A 17,037-nucleotide genomic window follows, 5' to 3' on the forward strand; every position below is an offset into this window, starting at 1 on the left:
TGGTAGTCAGAAGACAATTTAACACAGGGCTGATGGTAGGGTAATGAGAGACAGTCCTCTAAAGAGCTGGGGCTCAGTGATGTGCTATGATGCATTTAAAAAAATAAATAAATTATTTGCCAACAAGTTGTGGGACACCTACAATGTAGCATACTTTACATCCCTCTTTTGGGAATCGTATAATCAATATGTAATTAATAGCTTGTGGAAATAATGGTTTGGCTTGGTGATCTATTGACATACTGAAGTAATATTTTAGAGTGAGATGTCCCAATTGATTTGAAAAATGGAATCAAGATGAAGAAATAGTTACCCTCAAAGCAAACAATATGCAGAACCGTCATTCTCTGATTAGAACAGAATGCACTCAGTTGTTCCAGGTCAGCCACGTTCAGTAGCAAATAAGACTCTCATACTTGTGATACTCCTTATTCTCAGATGTCAAAATGCATAAACAAAAATCTAAGTAAGTTTTAAACTAGCCATGTGACTTGCCTACAAACCACAATAAGAAAATAAGTTGAATATATTTTATGTCTTTATAACCATAAGACTGTCCTTTATGTGCCTAGCATAGTTTTAATTTATAGCCCCATGAAGGAGAAAAAGGAGACAGTAAACTTAGATGTGACAGATTTGTTGGCAAGGGTTTCCATGATTCAGGGAAAGAAAAGAAAAATACAGGCTGAAAGTCAGGAAGCTTTTTATTATTATTATTATTATTAAAATATTCTAGGTTTGCTAGAAGTTCCGAGGTTTTGAGCCACTGTGAAATTGAAAGGGCTGAAATGCTAAATGCTATCAACTGTACAACACAGAAGAGTAAGGTCTCAGCAGAAGATGATGGAGCATTTCTTCAATAAACTTTTCCTTCTTTAATTTCTAAATTTCTGTGAGAATGTCTGTAACAATTTTAATCAAATGGACGGGTTTTTTAATTTCTTCGGTTAAAAAACATTAATGCTTGTTTTTTGTAATGATCTAGGGTTAATCACATTAGCACCAGAGCATGTGAGAGACAAGAGGAAGAATTCTACTGAACAGGCTGAACACTTTTGAGCAGAGTTAATGTAAAAGACACATGCAACAGCAATTTCAAATATTTGGAAATTGGTAAATTGGAAAATCAAATAATTTGGGAAAATGGGAAATTACTACTGGACAAACCTAATAAATTTTGTAATAGTAAGACTATAAATAGCAACGATATTTCTTTCTCCCAACACTTAACACATATCTCTGTTGGTAGTAACCCAGTTATTAATACCTGCTATCTCAAATGTGAGAGAGATGGACTAGAAATAGAGGTGCAGATACATCTTCCCTAAATTCTTAAACAGCGTGAGGATTTTGGTAATCTGTAACTAAAGTTATGTTGCCTTTCGAGCAAGTCACTAGGCTTTGGTGGTGGGGACAGTTGTGTTGGTTTACTGCTGCGATCTGGCTATTTCTGCAATTACTGCTGTTGTGGCTGAATTCAGTTATATTCAGCAGCTTTGTTTTGTCTTCACTCTTTTACAGTAAATATCACCCTGATGGAGCTTATCGCTAAGCTTCCTTTGCAGTCATCAGGAAAGAGAAATCTTTCTGCAGAGGGGTTCATTCCTGAGCCATGGAGTCATAGAATGGTTTGGGTGGGAAAGGACATTAAGATCATTCAGATCCAACCCCCTGCCACAAGCAGGGACACTTTTCACTAGACCAGGTTGCTCCAGGCCCCTCCAACCTGACCTTGAACACTGCCAGGGATGGAGCATTCCCAACTTCCTTGGGCAGCCTGTGCCAGTGCCTCACCACCCTCACAGGGAAGAGCTTCTTTCTTATATCCAGTTTAAACTTCCCCTTTTTCAGTTTAAACCCATCACTCCTTGTCCTATTGCTACAGTCCCTGATGAAGAGTCCTTCTCCAGCATCCTTGTAGGCTCCCTTCAGGTACTGGAAGGCTGCTCTGAGGCCTCCACGCAGCCTTCTCTTCTCCAGGCTGAAGAGCCCCAACTTTCTCAGCTTTTCTTCATAAGTGAGATGCTCCAGCCCCCTGATCATAGAATCATAGAATAGTTATGGTTGGAAAGGACCTTAAGATCATCTAGTTCCAACCCCCCTGCCATGGGCAGGGACACCTCACACTAAAGCATATCACCCAGGGCTCTGTCCAACCTAGTCTTGAACACTGCCTGGATGGAGCATTCACAACCTCCCTGGGCAAGCCCCTTCCAGTGCCTCGCCACCCTAACAGGAAAGAATTTCCTCCTTATATCCAACCTAAACTTCCCCTGTTTAAGTTTTAACCCATTACCCCTTGTCCTATCACTACAGTCCCTAATGAAGAGTCCCTCTCCAGCATCCCTATAGGCCCCCTTCAGATACTGGAAGGCTGCTATGAGGTCTCCACGCAGCCTTCTCTTCTCCAGGCTGAACAGCCCCAGCTTTCTCAGTCTGTCTTCATACGGGATGTGCTCCAGTCCCCTGATCATCCTCGTGGCCCTCCTCTGCACTTGTTCCAACAGTTCCATGTCCTTTTTATGTTGAGGACACCAGAACTGCACACAATACTCCAGGTGAGGTCTCACGAGAGCAGAGCAGAGCAGAGGGGCAGGATCACCTCCTTCGACCTGCTGGTCACGCTCCTTTTGATGCAGCCCAGGATACAGTTGGCTTTCTGGGCTGCAAGTGCACACTGAAGCTGGCTCATGTTCATTTTCTCATCGACCAACACCCCCAAGTCCTTCTCCTCAGGGCTGCTCTGAATCTCTTCTCTGCCCAACCTATAGCTGTGCCTGGGATTGCTCTGACCTCGTGGCTTCCTATGGACTCGCTCCAACAGCTCCATGTCCCTCTTGTGTTGTTGCAGGACTGGAGGGAGGTTTCCCCAGAGCACAGTAGAGGGGGAGAATCTGCTCCCTTGACCTGCTGCTCATGCTGCTGGGGATGCAGCCCAGCGCATGGGGATTTTCTGTGCTGCAAATACATGGTGCTGGGTCATGGGGAGCTTCGCATCACCCATCACCCCCAGGTCCTTCTCTGCAGGGCTGCTCTGAATCACTTCTCTGCCCAACCAGTAGCTGTGCTCCAGTCACTGTATTTCCTGCCTGAAGGGTTGTTCCTCTCCTTCGTATATCACAGAATATAAGGAAATATGTGCCATATAACACAAAGTGGGTATCTTATCATTAGGACACATTTATGTTTATAAATAGAGTAGGGGAAAGTAATTTAAATAGCTGACCTTATATTGTGTTGTTTGCCCTTCCACAGCCACTAGAAAAGTTCAGTGGACTTGGGAAATCTGCATCATAGATCGAATCATAAAATGGTTTGAGTTGGAAAGGACCTTATCATCTAGTTCCAACCTTCCTGCCATGAGCAGCTGATCTCAGTATGCATGTTCTTAACACAGTTATAGAATAGCAGCTTTAATTTAAAAAGAATACTCCTGCAGCTTGTCTCTGCCTAGAAATGGTTTTGTGCTAGGTTTATACATCTCATTTTGTGCATGTTTATATATGTGCATAGTGTGTGTGCATAGTTATGTGTACATAATCGAATGATCTGGGACTCATATCTTGTTGCCTCGGTTAAAAAAAAATAAAATAATGTTTTCACAGGTTCTGTTTCTAAAGCTTGATAATAGCTGATCAGTGAACTTTACTGAACTAGATTATTAAACAGTAAATAGGCTTTCAGAGGATATCCATTAGCAGTTTTGTCAGGTAAGGTAGAGATACTTCAATTTTATATCAACTGAGAGAACAGCTTACATAGAGAGTGAAATTTACTATAGATGGCATGATGTTGGGAAGTCTTCCTTTTATTAAAAAGCAGAATTAAAGGTAAAATTCCAAACGAGCTATGAGATCAAACTATACAGCTAGCTGAGACAGGAATGTTAACCTGTACTGAAAGAAATGTTGGTAAAAGGCGCTGCTGGTTGTCTGAGAGACTGGTGTAACAGTGCTATATTTAAGAGTAAAATATTGAAGCCATAGTCAGAAATTTTAGACAAGCAGTAGAAAATCAGACCAAAGGCAGGATTATGGACATAAACAATGAAGAATGTCAGAACTGAAAAGGGTAACGTTAGCTATCAAAAAAGAATGGGTTTGGTTTGAATGGGTTTCCCACTAAAGACTCAAGACTAAATCCTGTAGAACTGACATGAAAAATCAGCTCTACGTACAGAGGACAAGCCTGTATTGATGCAGTCTGTATTTGAATGGTTGTAAAGAATTTAATAACTTCCTTTATGGAAGAAACCTGTTCCATATTGCAAGTGTATAAATTCAGTCAGGATTCATTGCTCTAGGTGAAGTCCCTTCTGAATGATAGCTTGAAGCAGAAGAAAGGCTCAACACACCTCTCTCTGGGGGCAGGAGTTATTTTTCTGTTGGGTCAGTCACAGGGTTTTGCACAGTCCTCCTTGTGATGTTCACTCTTTGCTTTTGTGGCCTTTTGTGGCTTTTGTGGCGTTCAGTGAATAAATACAAACTGTTTTTTCCATTGAGTCATTATATTCAGTATCGCGTTCTTCATAGTGATTGAACCTGCAGTTCCATTTCCTGGGGCCAGATGCATGTGCCAGATGCAAGTTTTCAGAAACCTTCTTTTGCTCTTTTACTTATTGATGGGAACTGACAGTTGCATCTTTTCCCTGATCAGTCATTGATTCTACACAGCCAAGAGTCTGTCAAAAAAGAGGTTAGATTGTTTTGGTTTATTTATGCTGAGTCATTAAAAAGAAGATGAAAGAAAAGTGCTGAGTCTCTAGTGCTAGCTGTGTAGAACCCAAACAAAATACACAAGCAGTGCTTCCATTTTGGGGCTATTAAAGATACAGGAGGTTGGGTACTTAAAGTCTTGAGTGGTCATAACTTGTTGTAGTCATATGCATACTGACAATGTGATTTTTACCTGAAGTGGTTGTAAATCAAGCCTGGACAACAAGGGCATACATTATTCTCAGTAGATAGAGATGAAACATCCCAACCAAATATTTAGCTCAATTATGAAGGTCAGGTAAAGAAAAATTTTCCTTGTCTTGCATTAAATCCCCAAGTTTTCTCTTAATTATTCTTCCTCTCTGCTCTCCCCCTCAGTCTGAAACACAGTGTTTAGATAATGCCCGAATACACAACATATAATGTAAATGCCATTTATATTTCAGCAACAGCTGATCTCATAATGAACTTGATCTTTGTTTTTTTCCCAGATGCAATTGTTCAGTCAGAATTGACTGAAATCAGATCAAAGTAGGTGACACTTGGCTTGAATACCATTATAATACGCTGTCTATATATACACGCACTATAATTGTATATATACTGTATATTGCATACTTGATAATTAGATAACCTGTTCATTCTGCTTATTGATCATTAATAAATTACTTTCCTCCTACTGAATTTCGAGATTAAAAAATGCCTATATTTACGAAGAGAGAAAAAGCAGCATCGCAGTGCCCTGTTACCATTATAAATTATTTCTATTTCGTTTGCTTGTTTTACAGTTTTAAAGGTTCTTATATTCAGCTTCCAGATGTTGATTTAGAACTGTGATGAATCTTTTTCTCACTTGAATGTAAGCCACATTCATGTGTTCACATCCGCCACCAACAATATATTCAAAGGATTGCTTTAAAGACACGTAAAGGTGGCCGTGCACTTTGCAAGTGTACCTGTAAGCACTATTTTCTATGTATGATGCATAAAGATGTATGTAGTCTACGATATTTTAACTGTTGCTGCTTTAAAAAATGGCCAAACCCAAGAGGGTGTGACCATCTCATCATCTCACCTAATTTACTTTAAATTTACAGTAGATTGCCTAAACTTTGTAATTGCAATTAGAGCAGAAACGTTTTGTAAAAAGAGTGGCTAAAAGAACGTAAGTGGCAATAGATTTGATGAAAGAGACATCTAAATTAGTCTTAAACTGCAGATTGTATTTGAGTTTTCTCTTTTGTATTTAAGGGTTGGGGTTTGTTTTGGTTTTTTTTTGTTGTTTTGTTTTTTTTTCTTGGCCAGGGACACTTATGTACCATAAATAATTGAAATCTTTATAAAAATTTTATTTCAAAGGCAGGCTTTGTAAACCTAGTGGGAAAACAAAATCAATTTTCATTTGGCCTGACATAGTACATGTTATTCAGTGAGAAATAAACATCCTTATTTTGAAGACTAAAAGCTTTGTTTCCAATATGTAGAGAAATAATAGCCTGAGGTGGAGTGATCTGTGGGGTGCAAGTCTTTGGAGTTACTAGACGTTAATCTCTGTTGCATACTGCAAATTAGACTCTGTTTAAATGTTTACTATATTGTATTAAATCATGTCAGTAAGAAGAATAGTCAAAACAGCTGACTAAGCTCAACATTCTATGTGAATATCATTCCCTTAAAAATGAATTATATTGGAATTTACACTAATACTACATCAACAGCCTGATAGTAAAAATGAAACAACCTGGAATTAGAGTACTAGAAGAGACCTTAACATGCAGAGTATTGTTAAATTGTTCTGTTTCATAATAAACATTTTTTAAAGCACAATCATGTGCTAAAATGCTACACACTCATTTTAATCCTAGGTGGATATGCTGATAATGGCACTTTATTTTGCAGAATGGTGTAACTGACATAACCCAATATTTAGAGAACAGCTGTGATCTGTTTATAATTACATTCCGGGTTTCCTAGGGATGGGTTTTAACTTATATTGGCATTATTATTTATGTTATACTGAAAAATGAGTAGAGAACCGTCAACAGTTTTTGAGAATTGGAAGTTTTCAGAAAGTCCCAGGATTTTATTGTGTTCGTGGCAGAGTGGTACAGTGGTGATGCCTCGTATGCACTGAGTCACCTGTAGCACGAGACTGGCATGCAAGTTCAGTGTGAGCAAATTGTTCAGTTTAGAGCTTGTATTTCTGGCAGCAAGAATCCACTGTCCCCCCACACCCACATAACTTGTCATAGTTTAACATTTCACTTCTTTCCTAGTGAAGTTCCTTCTCTTACTTTCTCCCACGTGGTGACAGATGATGACATCCTTCTTAAAGATCCATATGGTTCCTTCACACAGGTACCTAGGTACAGGTTAGGTATTCCTTCCATTTAACTTTTCGGTGATTTCGGAGGAATTACGCTGATTAAGTCTTGTTGATACCTGGTGCAATTGCTTTACATCTTGCAGTTTTTTCTTAATGAGACAAATAATTTTAGTTAGCGAGATTCAGAGGAGTTTGCTGATACTCATCAGGACAAAATTCTGTGTATGTGATTATATAGTTTGCAATTGATGTGTTTTCAAATATAAAAGAAATACTAATATGTCATGGTGGAAATATTATTTTAACCTAAATTAGTTCCAGAAAATATACTATGCTTTTCATATAGTAGCACAGCTGTGGAATATGGGTGTGCTGGTGCAGGAAAGTGACTTTCCTTCTAGTATGGCCTGCCTATCCATACTTATGTGCCAATTATATTGCACATATATATGAGTATGAAACGTTTTAAAGAGTGCTCTTCGAATACTTAGGAGACTAAAATATGGACCTTTAGAATTCAAGAAGGGAAGAAAATGAAAACCAGTGGATCACAGATCTTTCTTTAGACCCAATCCTGAGAAAAGTAGTATAAAGGAAGTATAAAAGTGAAGATATATTGATATTTGTGGGAGAATATGAGTTAGTTAATAATCTAAATGATTCATGATTAGACAACCATATTTATAAACTTACCCTTTTCCACTTAAATGTCACTTTATTTTGTTGGTCTAAATGATGCAAGTTTGTAATGTAGAAATGGAGGTGACCAAAGTATATGGGCTAATCTAAGGGTTTGTTGGTTGTCATGCAGTTGCAGAGTAGACTTTTACTGTCTTCAAACACATGAGCACTGTTATTGGACACAATGCTAAGTGTCAAAGCTTCATATCACAGATAATATTGTCCAGAATTAAAAAAGCACTGAGGACCTAATAGTTAACAGATGATAGCTATCTTTTATCTTCATCCTTTTTTCCTTTTTAAGTTACCTTCTAATCGTTCTCAGGGTTTGATTTGTTTGTGGCTCTCAAGTAGTAAGTTGTTTGTTGGCTTTTTGTCTCCTCACTGCCCAGTATGTTATAAAAGATAATAAGGTGGAAAATATAAGTGCATGCATAGTTTGTATTAAATTTAATGTAGAACTTTGGGAAATATCCTCATTGATGCAAATTGATAGGTATCAGTATTTACAAGACAATAGGGTGAAACCTGTGCCAACTGGATACTCATGGGCAGTACAGTCCGCTGCTTGGGAAAGATGGCCTTTAACTGCTCAAGCTCAACTGGAATCGGAGCAGGGTGTTACTTTAAAGTGATCATTAAAACGAAGTGTTACTACTTTTTCTTTAAATACAGGTTTTAACTTGAAAAAAAAAGCATGATGTTTCAGTGGCAAAAGAGACTATTAAGTGTAACTTTTTGCAGTGCTTAAAGAGGAATGAAAGTGATGACCTTGTTGAACATCCCTGATTACTTTAGCAGGGGGAAATTCCTCCTTGACCTCTGTTCATCAGCAAATTAAAATGAGAGTATTCTCTGAAGCTGATTGGGCTGATTACGCACAATGTTGTTACTGCTGAGGTGAGCCAGCTCTGTTACAGTGATACTGGTTTAAAATACATGTGGTTACCATCTGCTGGAATGGTAACAACCCCCCCAAAACTACAGGTGTTTCTACAAAAAAATGAATGCAGGATGTTTTATTTACATTGCCTGTATCAACCAGAATTCTAATATTTATCAGATATTATAGCACTAGCTGGATTTAATTTATATAGATTCTTTCATTCAATTTGATAGAAAAATTTGGGCCAAACCCTCCATGTAAATCATGCTAAATTCTGGAAGGTTTTAACCTCTACGTATAGATTTTCCTGTAAACCCATCTTGAGTTTTAACTCCCTGACCTCTATTTGAGACAACTTATTTTTGATAAAACGAGTCATCCAGATCAAGACAGGTAAGCATAGCTGAGTTCTGGCATTATCTCCTTCCACTGATTTAATGCCATGTCTTCTTACAGTCATTCTCAGAGGTACTTGTTGTTCCCCCACTAGACCTGCAGTTTTTGCTTTCCTCTGGTGGACAAACATAACTGAAATAGTCTGAAGCTATGATTTCTTGAAATACAGTTCATGCACATATTGAAAGAAAAAGCAACACTTACCAAGAGACTAAAGTATTTTACTGACAGCTGAGCTTTTTATCTACCAGCTATGGAATGTATTAGAAAGGCTGCAGTTTTTATTTAACCACCCTGGGAAAACTTACTTTTGGAAGGGGAGGGATGTCTCTCCTGTTTTCCATTTCATCTTTCCTTTAAAAGGGAATTTCTACTGTGAAATAAAATACATGACCTAGCAGTTGTGCCGAATTTTGCAGCAGCAAGCAGAAATTTGAGATGTTTTGTGTTTCATTAGTGATGCAAACCCAAAGAACTCATTTTAATTTGCAACATTCTGTCAAAGCCAAATATAATTATTGCTGTAATTCCAATACAATATTAAGATTCTTTGCCTAAAGTCTTATGTTGATGAAAGAGATGTTCACTTTCATCTCTTCTAGGTATCCAAAGTATGATTTAATAAAGAATTATTTTTTTTTGTAAATATATTCTGTGACCTATTGTTAAAAAAGGACTAATGCTAGATAACATTTCATTTGCTTTACTGAGTTTCCTTGCTAAAGTTCATTAAAGGAGTGTTAAGATTCCTGTTTAACTTCAAGGTCTTGATTCTGATAACAGAGTAATACTGATGTGTTGCAGAGCTGAGGTTCTTGTTTCCCCCTTATTAAGCCAGAGGTACAGAAAGGAGGAGAATAATTAACAAAAATTCAGTTGTAGAAAGATCAGATTTTTGAATTCATTGTGGATCTCATAAAAAAATGTAAAATGTATAGCTGCATTCCACGTAAAAATTACCATTTTGAAAAAAATAGAGTGTTTTGACTTACCCATTAATTAATAATTAGGTTTGAGTCTTATTGGTCTATTTGTCAGTTCTTGTTTATACTGTAAGGAGGTTTAAGTGAGGAGAAGCTGTCAAATGTAATAAATACTACAAATTTGAAATGAATATGAATCATCCTTCCCTCAAATTACTGGGTGTCACAAACCTTCATACTTCCCAAGTGTTGCTTGGTTTCTTGCATGGGATATCTTTTCAAACAAGAAAAATTTTATGCTATGTATCATCACTTTTGTTAAAGACATCCTTTCTGTCTTCTGTTCATCCTGGACAATACACCATTGGCAGTGACTCAGGCTGATAATTTGCAAACTCAGATTCAGCACATAAACACATGTGCAACATCTATTCATCTACGTTAGGAGAAATCAAGTTGTTATATAAGTGAACAGAGGGATATACTCCAATTTGGAATCTATAATGTGAGTTGGAATTAATTCAATTTGGATGAACTGAGTCTGTTTTCAAATGCATTGAGGAATGTTTTGAGAAGATCTCATGCTTTTATTTTCTGTGTTAGACAGGGTTATGAAGAACTGGAAAGACAGCTGAAAGAAGTCTTTAAAGAAAGGAGCAATATCCTTCGTCAACTGTCGAAGACATCTAAGGAACTTGAGGGAATTAAAGTAAACCTCCAGGTCAGGTTCTGTCTCTGTTTCTGTAAGATTACTTTCCTTAGCTTTTTTTTATTGATATCTATTTATTAAAACAAATTTGGCGGGTTTAGTTTTGTTTTTAGTATGTGGATAATTGTTTTCTTGTTGCTGTTGTGCTTCACATAAACTGGATGTTTTTATGGAAAACATAATCCTAATGAATTGGGCTGTTTGCCCACTTAAAAATGATATGAAAATAGAGCATAGCAGAACAAAAGAGGAAGGGAAGTAAAAAAATAAGCTGTCTTAGTGGAGTTACCACCTGTTTGTCCTGGCAGTCACTATAAAGGATCTTTTGCTGTTGCAGGTTGCATCTTTGCTAACGAGTCACATAATGTTCAGCCTAGTTTAGGTGCTCACTTTACCTTCCTAAAATACCATCTGGACGGACTGACTGGATATACTGCAGGGCATTACTTTGCAAGTTTAGATGACAAATTGTGCTAGACGAGCCTGCAGCTAGAGCTGAGACACTTCTGCATTTAACTTTTGGGTATCACGAATAGGCTGAAAGGGCAATAGTCTGATAATATCTCTGGAGTAAAATCAGGTCCTTCGAGCGAAAAGTAGATTATAAATCTGGCTCTGGATTTGAGGTCCTGAAATCACCAGATGTTCATTTATGAGCATGCCTGTCCTTCCAGATAGAGTCTGTTGGTCTGGTGAAAACATTCAGACACATTATCACTTGAGATTGGTCTCTGTACTTCCATGCTAATTTAAAGGTTTTCTGAAATTGCACTTTTATCTTCATGTTGATGTAAGCCAGATGGGAAAAATATTGAGGAGTAGATTCCTTGTATCTGTTCACAGAAGAATACTGCTACTGTGTATTATTACTGGGCTAAATTATGTTATAATGTCTTATATTTCAGATTGTGGTTCTAACCAATGTCAGTTCTTAATCATTTATTTCTCCCCTCCCCCCCTTTTTTTTTTCTGGGTGCTTTACCACTCTTTATTATCATAGGTGTTTTCTTCTTTTTAGATAAATATGCTGCTCCTTGTAACTAAGTTATTTTAGAACTGGATTTACTGTGCAGCGCAGTTGAAGATATCAGTTAGCAAAATGCTACTGTAAGATATTTTAGACTGATCACTGGAGAGATCCAGATACAGGCAAAGAGCTGTAGTATTATCTTCTGTATATACACACTTGTTTTTGTCATAAAATTTTAATGCATTGTCATTTATTTCTAAATCTGCTTCTTTTATTTGATTTATTCACATTTAATATTTGAAAAACAGCTGCGTACAGTTAGCTGTGCTTGAGTTAGAGTAAAGGAAAAGTCAGGCTATTCCTGTGTTTCTCACAAGCGGCAATAACTGTAATTCACTGGGAGCATTTTATGAAAGAGGACCAAATGGATCATTTCACAGATTAATAATATTAAAGATCTCTTTAGTAATAGAGTTGTTTCTTTTCTATTAGTCACTGAAAAATGATGAAGCATCAGCCAAAAATGATGTGCAGAAACTTCTGGAACTGGGCCAAAAGCAAAGGTAAGACCCCTATCTCCACCCTTCTCTTTCCATTTCCAGACTGAAAACCAGCAGACTAGGAAATGCCATCTTTCCTTTTACTTCAATTTTTAAGCTGTATTCCATAGTCTGCTGATTATAACAGTAAAGTGAAGGCAGGGAATGCTATTTTGGGAAGTTATTTAAACAAATGATGTATTTGCTGATATTTGGCTAATGCTCAGAGAAGATATTAAAATGCTATAGTGAGATATCCGCTGAAGAAAGGGATTTTGAATTTCTCATGAAGAGTTAGTCATGAAATCACTAGGATCCTTCCAGTATTCCAAACAAATCTATTAAATGATAAAAGCAAAACTTCAGCTAATGCCCAATTTAAACATGCGTTATATGGCTTGGGTGCAGCTGGAGGTATACATCATAGCTGCCCTTGTCCATCCTTCATACATTAATGTATTTTTGTAGTGGTTTGATTGATGTGCAGCTCTGATGAAATAGATTAATCTATTAGAAGTATTAAGGGGCTGTTTAGTAAATAGATCTTATTTGCAGATGGGAGAATTGAGTCTGCAAGTTTTGCAAACTGCAAGTATTCTTCCCAATCTCTGCCTTAAGTCAGTCCTTAAAGTCTCTCCAGGACTACCTAAAAGTACATGTTGACTTTTGCTTCTAAGGGATTCAACTATTGAGTATACTGCACCATAGCAATTCTCAGAGATAGACCCTGGATGGGTGAAAAATGCTGCTGAGCATCCCTCATCTTCCTTCACAAATAAAAGGCTTTTACAATATACCCCAAGAAAATGCCTTGGAGCTACTGCAGGTGCTTGACAGCTCTTCACAGGCTTACTGGATTTCACTTCCAGAGAGGTGTGGAAGTTCAGTGTAAGAAGGTGGTATTAAAAATGTTCCAGGGAATCTCCCTCATAGAATTTTGTTAAGGAGGGGTCACAGTTTATTTGCCAGTAGGCCTCAGGCTGTACTTCATCTGGAGTAAGTAAAGAACAGTGAACATAATGTTATGCTTAAACCTATTGTACTTGAACCAAAATTCAAGATATATCCCAATATTAAATTTATGATCTTCTTTGTTTGAACAAATGTGAGCTATGTTTGGTCTGTGAGCGCTACTCTGATTATTCTCTACAGTGATGGATGATACAGTAAAGTTTAGAGTGCTGGAGTCTCAGCTTGTAGATATAGTTCTGCTGACTTCAAATTAATTTGTTTTTTTTTTAACCCTTTTGTGTGAATTCTTCAGTACTTACTAAATTGCAAGTAAAACTTCACTCACTTACTGTGGTGCCTCAAGTGTTATTCTTTCTGTGCCCCATCAGCACTTTGGAATGATTGCATCTGTATGATAAAAGAGGTCTATTGTACTGGTGATGCATTGGTTTCATGCTGCTCTATCACTATTTCCATTAAATCTGTTCTGTACTAGTGTTGCTAAGCATAATTTATTTAACTATTTTAAATCAGGTAAAAACTAGTTCTCAATAGTATGGTTCCATTTCAGTGTGTTTTCAGTAGCCCTCTTCCCTCACTTATTTGATGCCAATCCTTTTTGCTAGAAATGATACACTGGCAGATGTTTTGCACAGCAGGCAATTCAGTTGATGCAAAAGGTGGCCAATTTCCATCATAGATAATTTTTGTCTTCTGTTGGCACTGTGGATCATGGGGTCATCATGATGTTATTAGCAAGACTCATAGACACAGTACATCTGTATGTTACTTTGAAAAATGAAAGGTGTCTTTTTTTGAAACTGAAAAATTATTTCTTAATGAACACTTGAGATGAAGTTTGTGTTCTGTGTTTTCAAAAAACTAGGGAAGAAATGAAATCTCTCCAGGAGTCCTTTCAAAAGCAGCTTAATGAGGCAGCTGAGAAAGCAGAAAAGCAGCAGGCTACCGTGAGTGATTCCCTGTCCCTCTTTCATTATTTTTGTTTGTTGTCTTTTTTTAACCATTTTGCCTTGAATTTGCCATTAGCTCAAGTAACTTTGCATGTAAAAACTTATTTCAAGTATGTGTTGGTATGCTAAGCTTCAGAAAAAAAGGAGCTCAAGAAAGTTCGTATGTTTACAAGCGCCAAGATCCCCATCGACTAATTTCGGTGGAATGTAGGTATATGTATATACTGATGGAGATTCGGCCTTGGAGACTTGGGTCTAAGTCCTTTCCCTGATGAGGTTATCTTTATAGACACTTGTCTCTCATCTATACCAGTGTACGCTGCCATGCATCCGTTGACTTTTTTGGAATCACTACTGATTTTCAGCAACAAAATAGTAGTGTGTCTGATTTTGACCATAGTAGATCTAATTAGCACTATAGGAAGCTGTTAAGTCCCATTCAGAGGGAATGGATGCATTAATGAAATTGTGTTTCTGGATAAATTGTACAATTGGTTGGATTTTTGAATAGCGCTGTAATGTTGTGGGGCATAAATAGCCATGTTTTGCTATTGCAGGAAAAAAAAACCAACAAAAAACCAGCCAAAAAGTAGAATCATGCTTTCTGTTTAATTTTAAGATGCAAAAAGGAAATTTTTCCTGTCTTGGTTAGTAGTGTTTCTATAGCATGAATGCCACTGAGCGTAAGTTGACTAGATAATCTTCAGAGGTCCCTTCAAACGTCAAGTTTTATGTGATTCTTACTCTGGATTTGAAAACAATCTGCTAGAAGGATTTCTAGACCTAGTTTGAGTTTCATATTAGATAATTCTGGTTTATTTAGTAAGATTTTAGTGTCATCCAGGCTCATAAAACAACAGTTTCTCCAAGAGAAACGTTTGAAGATAAATTACTAAATTTAGGAAATATTTACAAATGCCTTCTTCTATATGAATGTGATTTGTATGTGGCTTCCTACCCTTGGTGAACAAGATACGAGTGTGCACGTTTCACATGCTACCTTCTAATTAGAAACAGATTGAATTAGAAAATGTAGATTTTGAGCTGACGTATTCCTTTACAGGTTTCTTTCAGTTAACGTGATTTTTGCAAACACTTTTTTTTCCCGTTGTTGCTCAAAAGTCTGAAGGGTAAAGATACTGCTTTACCTAGTCTTGTCACCTTAACAGCATATACTTAGTGGAGTTTTGGTCATTGCAATTTTGTCTAGAGAACAAAAACCCTCTTGAGGGGAGAAAAGTAGTAAACTAAATGATGTATTGAACTTGAAAAGGATAGCATATTTTAGGGTCTTTCTGTTTTACGATGGTTTTATGCTGAGGCAAGATATATAGTGCTGAAATAATTAAAAATGAGAACCCCGTTATCTCTGACAAGTACTCAGAACATGCTGGTTGAAAGTTGTCTTTTTTTCAGGTGCATGGTCACATTCTCACTAGCTTTATCAGCACAGTGAATTCTAGTCCTACAAATTAAATTTGGAAAACATATTTCATTATTTAATCTCTGCATTAGATTTTGATATTCAAGACTAATTCAACTGTGGGTTAAATAAATCTCAGATGGAGTCAAAGGATTATTAGCTCTGTCCTTTGTAATATTAGTTTTTTTGAAACTTGAGCAGCAGTACCGTGTATAAATTCTGTTCACGCCACAGTGCACAAATCAAAGAAAATCTACTGTTAACTGTAAGACCTAATGCAGACACTAGGAAAAACCCATCTGAGTTTATAATAGAATTTGGTGTGGAATGGTTATAAACCTGAATTCTTGTATTCTAAAACTTCTCCGTAATAGAATATGAAATTTGCAACTGATTTTAAGGAAGGTAGCACTGTGTCCTTGGTTTGTGACATTTATTTCTTTATGCCTCAGGGTACAGTGTACATAATGAAGCTCACCAGTGCAGTAAGACTGAATATTCAAAAAGTGCTTCAGAATCCTCAGATGAAAGTTGCAGTAGAACTGGAAATAAATATTATTCCTGTCACACAGGACTACTTTACACCTGGTTTCTCCCATGTGTTTCATGTTTTTCTGAAAGTAATATGCGTGCTATGAAAGAAAGTCTTAGGTACTTTGATGCAGGCATAGCTAGAGAATGGGAGCTTGAATTTAATTCTAATTCAATATATTGTGAATGTTGTTTCTAATCCAATTTAAGCGCATTTTATTCTACGGGATTTGGTGAAGTAAATCTTGATTTCAGTCAGGGTAAAGAAGAATAGAATTACATTTCTCAAAGCCAAATGAAGAAAACACTGGAGGAGGGAGTTGGAAATACATACTTATTTGCTGCACTTGCCAAGGAGGCATAGTACAATGCGCACTGTATGCTAATTAGGTGTATATATTCAACAAGGAATACTTGCCTGAAGGTGTTCTTTATTAGGTACATCCCAAGGTGTAAGTAAGAATTTACAAGAATTAAGTCAAATTATGTGGAAAAATAACCTAAAAAGTTAGGAAAAGGAATCTGACCAAACTAAAAGAGGAAAGGAGATCCACCAATACATTACACTTTGCATCCACCTCTTGTGCAATGTTTGGCAAGACTCTTCACTATTAGTTGTATAAATGATTCATCAGAAATTATGTTATCAATATTATCATGTATCCTTATCCATTTCGCCTCCCCGCTCTTTTAGACTAGAGAGGCCAAGAAGGGTGGGCAGCTGAACAGTTGCTGTTCAGAGTTTCTCCTGGAGTGTTTGTTGGTGGGCACAGTCTCAGAGAGCAGCCGGTGGAGCTGTTGCTAGGGTAGTAGCAACCTTCTGAGAGTAGAAGCAGGAACTCAGGCTTGAGAAAATGAGGTATAAAGACATTCCTGACCTTTGCAGTCCTGAGGACTGACCTGGGGGCTCTTAGCAGGAGTGAGCACTCTGTTTCCTGGGTTCTTTGGTCTTCTGCTTCAGTAGTACTAACATATGAAGAACAAGAGCAGCAGCCTGTCTTGCGACGGGTCTTTTC

The 17,037-nt window shown here is 37.3% G+C and overlaps 1 protein-coding gene across 1 annotated transcript in view; it reads left to right on the forward strand.

Annotated features, from left to right (window-relative positions):
* Positions 1–17,037, forward strand: part of LUZP2 (leucine zipper protein 2) — a 181,916-nt gene that overhangs the window by 73,681 nt on the left and 91,198 nt on the right. The window contains exons 2-4 of the mRNA XM_061479194.1: positions 10,531–10,648; positions 12,099–12,169; positions 13,983–14,064. Of these exons, the coding sequence (XP_061335178.1) occupies positions 10,531–10,648; positions 12,099–12,169; positions 13,983–14,064 (271 nt within the window). The remainder of the gene's footprint in view (positions 1–10,530; positions 10,649–12,098; positions 12,170–13,982; positions 14,065–17,037) is intronic.

This window comes from Pezoporus flaviventris, unplaced genomic scaffold, assembly GCF_033815535.1.
Source record: "Pezoporus flaviventris isolate CSIRO_AGI_PZ_B2104156 unplaced genomic scaffold, CSIRO_AGI_Pfla_v1 ptg000143l, whole genome shotgun sequence".
Classification (NCBI taxonomy): Eukaryota; Metazoa; Chordata; class Aves; order Psittaciformes; family Psittacidae; genus Pezoporus; species Pezoporus flaviventris.